This window comes from Delphinapterus leucas, chromosome X, assembly GCF_059928025.1.
Source record: "Delphinapterus leucas isolate spDelLeu-1000000601 "Yukka" chromosome X, BTC_Dleu_Yukka2, whole genome shotgun sequence".
In the NCBI taxonomy this organism is placed as follows: domain Eukaryota; kingdom Metazoa; phylum Chordata; class Mammalia; order Artiodactyla; family Monodontidae; genus Delphinapterus; species Delphinapterus leucas.
This window is the reverse complement of record NC_143150.1, coordinates 35411810-35417809: the sequence shown is the minus strand read 5'-3', so window position 1 is coordinate 35417809 and position 6000 is coordinate 35411810. Positions and strand designations below refer to the sequence as shown.

The 6000-nt window shown below is 39.2% G+C and overlaps 1 protein-coding gene across 1 annotated transcript in view; it reads right to left on the bottom strand.

Moving 5' to 3' along the window:
- Nucleotides 1–1341: 1341 nt before the first annotated feature.
- LHFPL1 (LHFPL tetraspan subfamily member 1) overlaps nucleotides 1342–6000 on the bottom strand; it is a 45811-nt gene continuing 41152 nt past the window's right edge. Inside the window, exon 3 of the mRNA XM_022556749.2 lies at nucleotides 1342–2536. Within this exon, the coding sequence (XP_022412457.1) occupies nucleotides 2355–2536 (182 nt within the window). The 3' untranslated portion in view covers nucleotides 1342–2354. The remainder of the gene's footprint in view (nucleotides 2537–6000) is intronic.

The following is a 6000-nucleotide window of genomic DNA, read 5'->3' as shown; positions in this document are numbered from 1 at the left end:
CTACTTCCTAGATATCTTTTTGAAATTTTAATATGCTCTATTTAACCCAATATACCTAAAATATTATCATTTCAACATTTACTCAGTATAAATTAATAAGATATTTTAATTCTGGTATGTAACAAAATATTCTGAATATCTTCTTTCAAATTCATCCATTTGCTCCAGCTCCACAGTCACTCTTAATTCAGGACTTGATTTTCTTATACCTAGATTATTGAAATATCTATAGTCTCTCCCTATTTTCTTCCATTCTCCTCACATTAGTCAAACTGATTTTTGAAAAACACAAATATGTTCACAGCACTTCCCTTTCAATGGCCCTCCTTTAGGATAAAATCCAAACTCCTTACCCTAGTGTAGAAGATCCCATTGGTATTTCCCTTTTCAGCTTCAGCTTCTGCCTCCTCCCTTTTCACACCTCTGTTCATCATTCTTGTGATGGGGTCATGTTTTCTCATGTCTCCATGCCCTGCTTTCCACGTTCCCTTGTATGGTACACACTTAGCCTTTGCTGACTAACTCCCCCTATTCATCTCTCAGACTCATCTTAGGCATCATCTTTTCTAGAAATCTTTCCCATGAACCCCTTCACCCCAAGTTGGTTTAATAGCCCCTCTATGTGATCCTTTAGCCCCCAGCCCTTCACTTGGTAGCATGTAACACACTGTTTGGCAATTATTTATCTACATGTCTGTCAATACCCTGTCACTTTTAGGGTGAGAAACTGTATCTTCTTTTCCCCCAGTACTTAGCACAGAATGTGGCATACAGTAGGATATTCAAAAAGTGTGTCCTGAATGAGTGATTAAATGAATGAATGAGCTCATGAATGGAGTGTATGCTTGAATTCACTTACCTGCATAAGGCCGATATATGGACCCTGACCCTTCTTGGGATGGCATATAACTAATGAGAACATTTTTTGCCATTTCTCTCCTTCCAGGTAGGGCTGTACCGGGCTGTACCGAAACCACTCTGGAGTGATTAAGAATAGAAAGAGATGAGCTGGCCTTTTGTGTCACAGGCCTTCCCTAGTCCCTAAAGCTATAGTTATGGAGCAATAGAGCTAGCCTGAATTAATTAGGGAGGAGTGGGGGAGACAAATTCTGTCCCTGAGAGACACCAAGTTCTTCTACACCATCCATCAGCCTTGAGCACAGATGGGATGGAGGCCAAGCCTAAAAATACATCAGCCTTAGGTGACATCAGGACTCTGTTCTTTTATGTCTAATTCACCCCAGATGGAAGGGAAAGCACTTGATGAATAGTCTTTGAAACAAGTGGAGAAATGTGTATCATGCTAGGAATGACTATAGGGGCAAAAGGCCACTGTGGATTTCCTTGTCAATAAAAATGAACTCTAATAGGAATTTCAGTAAGGAACCAGCAGAAACATCCTTGTCATCATCATTCTGAATTTGTGTTTATTGAGCACACAACAAATGCTAGTCTCTGCTCAGAACATTTGATGAACACCATTTCTGTATCTATAAGGGACCAGGGAATACTTGCCAGTATTTTGATGCCAGTCACCCAGCCAGAACACAAAATGAACTTTTATGAATATTCTAAAGCATTATGAGGAAGGGGTCTTAGACTATATGCAAGCATCCTTGATTAGTGTTTTCCCCATTGGGAGTCACCCTCCCCATAAGCTTGCTCACAACCGGCAAGGAAGAAAAACAGGAAAAAAGAGGACGAGTCAAGGTATAGTCCTGAGAAAGTCACAAAAATTGGGGCAGTGGCACTCCATAGATGTTTAGAGATGGCAATAAGTATCAGGGGATGACCAAAGGAATGGAGTGGTAGGAACCATCCCTGTCCATCTCATGGCCCCTTCATGCACAAGTGTTTTTACCCAAACTTTAAGCTTTGGGGTAAGTGATAGGAGCTGTAGAGCTCTGAAGAGCTGCTTGACTGTGCAGTTACCTTTCAACTGAGGATCTTTCTTATCATTTTGTATGAAGGAGCACTTTGGGAGTTGGGGGCTAGTGGGCACTCACCAGCTAGGTAAACATTAGAGAGAATTATTGTTCTTTTTTTTTGGCCACACCGTAGGATCTTAGTTCCCCGACCAGGCATCGAACCTGCACCCCCTGCATTGGAAGCACGAAGTCTTAACCACTGGACCGCCAGGGAAGTCTGAGAATTATTGTTCTTGATGAATTTTGTAAATAGCCACTGACCCACTGGTTTAAGGGAAACCGAAAATGAATGACTGAGGAGTTAAAAAGCATGCAAACACTGGGTTACACTACTGGCAAGTGGGTAGGAACTGGCCTAGTCTTAGTACCTCTTTTCAAGGCTCCCTTCCCTCCTCTTTCCCACCCTCTCCAATCTTCTGCTAAAGCTCAAGGTTTGAGGCAGTGGTCAAGCTCCATGGCATAAGAATTGGTGTTCCTCATGATGCTCTCCACCAACATGACAGGCTTGGGGTGTCTTCCAGCAAAGCAAGAGAGCCAGGTGCAGATCAACATGGCTGCAGCTGCGCCACCTCCAGCACAGTAGTATGCCCAGCCAAGCCGACAGGTACCTGTGGAAACAGGGACAGAGACATGAGGGTTAGAGTGTCTTCTCATACATTCTCTTTGAGACGTTAGGGTTAAAGTGAGAGTAGGAAACAGTGAATGCGAGTGGGCTTACTCTTTCCTCCCTTGCTGATGGCTGGTATTAGCTTTAGCAAGAGGTTATAAAATTTTATTCTGTTACAGTAGGCACCTGGGTGTAATGTTGGTGGTGGCAGTGGTGGTAATGCTAATGACAGTGATGACAAGAACAACTTGATCAAGTGTCAAGAACTATGCTAAGCTCTTTAGACATATATTTCATTGATCATTATAGTAACTATATGAGTTAGCTACTCTTATTATCCCTGTTTTATACAAGATGAGGCAACCAAGGCACAGGTTAAGTTAATTGTGAAAAATCACACAGAAAGTGGTAGGGTCGGGATATAAACCCTGGCTCATCTTGACTCTGAAGCTCCACAGTTTTAACCACACTGATATATTACAGTTCATGGACTGTTTTCAAAGAACTATATCCTGTATCATCAGGAAATTTGCAGGCAAAATCAAATCCCTTGCTCCGTACCACGTGTCTCTATCCTAACCTAATTTTTCAACATCCAGGGAGGAAATATGCATGGGAATCAAGGCCAAGCTTCTACGGGGTAGTTTCAGTTTGAAGGATAATGGGAAAGGTCACCTGCTCAAAAATATCCACCCCGCAACTTATCATTCATTCTACCAGAGGTAGATTCTTTCCTTTGAAGTGTTTGAGTTTTTTCAGAGATCCGTCAGAAAAGGTCAATGCCCAAAGAAAGAAAGCTATTATATTACAAGGGATCAGAGTAATAAATAACTGCTAAAATCAAGTGCTTAAGCAAATAGGACTCCAGAAATTGGAGTAGATGTCCAGTGATACAAAATTGCAAAGGAATTCTGAGAAAAAAAGGTGGGCAGTGACTTTCACCTACCTCACAGTCTTGCAGAAAGTGAGTCCTGACTATAGTCAGTCAGGTGGGGATGTCAAGACTGATCTTCATGACAATTTACTTTTTTTAATTGAAGTATAGTTGATTTCCAAGATTATATTAGTTTCAGGTGTACAGCATAGTGACTCAGTATTTTTACAGATTATACTCCATTAAAAGATATTATAAGATAATGGCTATAATCCCCTGTGCTATAGAATATATCCTGTTGCTTCTCTATTTTATACACAGTAGTGTGTATCTCTTAATCGCATACCCCTGTCTTGTCTCTCCCCCCTTTCCTCTCCCCACTGGTAACGAAGTTGGTATTCCATATCTGTGAGACTGTTTCTGTTTTGCATGTACGTTCATTTGTATTATTATTTTAGATTCCACATATAAGTGATACCATACAGTATTTGTCTTTCTCTGTCTGACAAACCACTAAGCGTAATATTCTCTAGGTCCATCCATGTATCTTCAAATGGCAGAATTTCATTCTTTTTTATGATGGAGTATAAATAGTGCTGCTATGAACATTGGGGTGCACGTATCTTTTTGAACTAGTGTTTTTGTTTTTTCCTGATATATACCCAGGAGTGGAATTGCTGGGTCATATAGTAGTTTTTTGAGGACTCTCCAAACTGTTTTCCATAGTGTCTACAGCAATTTATATTCCCACCAACAGAGCACAAGTGTTCCTTTTTCTCTATATCCTCACTAACATTTGTTATTTGTAGACTTTTTGATGATAGCCATTCTGACAGGTGTGAGGTGATGTCTCATTGTTTGTTTGACTTGAATTTCTCTGATATTTAGCAATATTGAGCATATTTTCATGTGCCTGTTGGCCATCTGTATGTCTTCTTTGGGAGAATGTCTATTCAGATCTTCTGTACAATTTTGACTGGGTTGTTCCTTTTTATGATATTAAGTTATGTGAGCTATTTGTATATTTTGGATATTAACCACTTGCAGGCCATATCATTTGCAAATATTTTCCTCCATTTCATAGGTTGTCTTTTTATTTTGTTGATAGTTTCCTTTGCTGGGCAAAAGCTTTTAAATTTAATTAGGTCCCATTTGCTTAGTTTTGCTTTTATTTCTTTTACCTTGGGAGACAGATACAAAAAAGACATTGCTACAATTTATGTCAAAGAGTGTTTTACCTATGTTCTCTCCTAGGAATTTTATGGTTTCAGGTCTTACATTTAGATCTTTATCCCATTTTGAGTTTATTTTTGTATATGGTATGAGGAAATCTTACTGTTTTACATGTAGCAGTCCAGTTTTCCCAGCACCAGTTTTTTTTTTAACAGTTTACATCTCTTTATTCTCAAAACAAGATCACAAGACATTTGTTATAAGTTACTGGGTAGATTAGTTTTTTTTTTTTAACATCTTTATTGGAGTATAATTGCTTTACAATGGTGTGTTAGTTTCTGCTTTATAACAAAGTGACTCAGTTATACATGTACATATATCCCCATATCTCTTCCCTCTTTCATCTCCCTCCCTCCTACCCTCCCTATCCCACCCCTCCAGGCGGTCACAAAGCACCAAGCTGATCTCCCTGTGCTATGTGGCTGCTTCCCACTAGCTATCTATTTTACATTTGGTAGTGTATGTATGTCCATGCCACTCTCTCACTTTGTCCCAGCTTACCCTTTCCCCTCCCTGTATCCTCAACTCCATTCTCTAGTAGGTCTGTGGCTTTATTCCCGTATTGCCCCTAGGTTCTTCATGACCTTTTTTTTTTCTTAGATTCCATATATATGTGTTAGCATACGGTATTTGTTTTTCTCTTTCTGACTTACTTCACTCTGTATGACAGACTCTAGGTCCATCCACCTCACTACAAATGACTCAATTTCATTTCTTTTTATGGCTGAGTAATATTACCTTGTATATATGTGCCACATCTTCTTTATCCACTCATCTGTTGATGGACACTTAGGTTGCTTCCATGTCCTGGCTATTGTAAATAGAGGCCAGCACCACTTATTAAAGAGACTGTTGTATATTCTTGCCTCCTTTGTCATAAATTAATTGACCATAAGTGTGTGGGTTTATTTCTGGGCACTCTATTCTCTTCCATTAATCTATGTGTCTGTTTTTGTGCCAGTACCATGCTGTTTTGATTATTGTAGCTTTATAGTATAGCCTGAAATCTGGGAGGGTTATACCTCCAGGTTTGTTCTTTTTTCTGAAGATTGCTTTGGCAATTTGGAGTCTTTTGAAGTTCCATATGAACTTTAGGTTTATGTGTTCTAGCTCGGTGAAAAATATCATGGGTATTTTAATAGGGATTGCATCAAATCTGTAGATTTCTTTCTTTCTGTGGTATGGCCATTTTAGCAATATTAATTCTTCTAATTCAAGAGCATGAAATAGGTTTCCATTTCTTTGTTTCATCTTCTATTTCCTTCATCAATGCTTTATAGCTTTCAGAGTACAGGTCTTTAACCTCTTTGGTTAAGTCTATTCCTAAGTATTTTATTCTTTTTGATGCAATTTTAAAA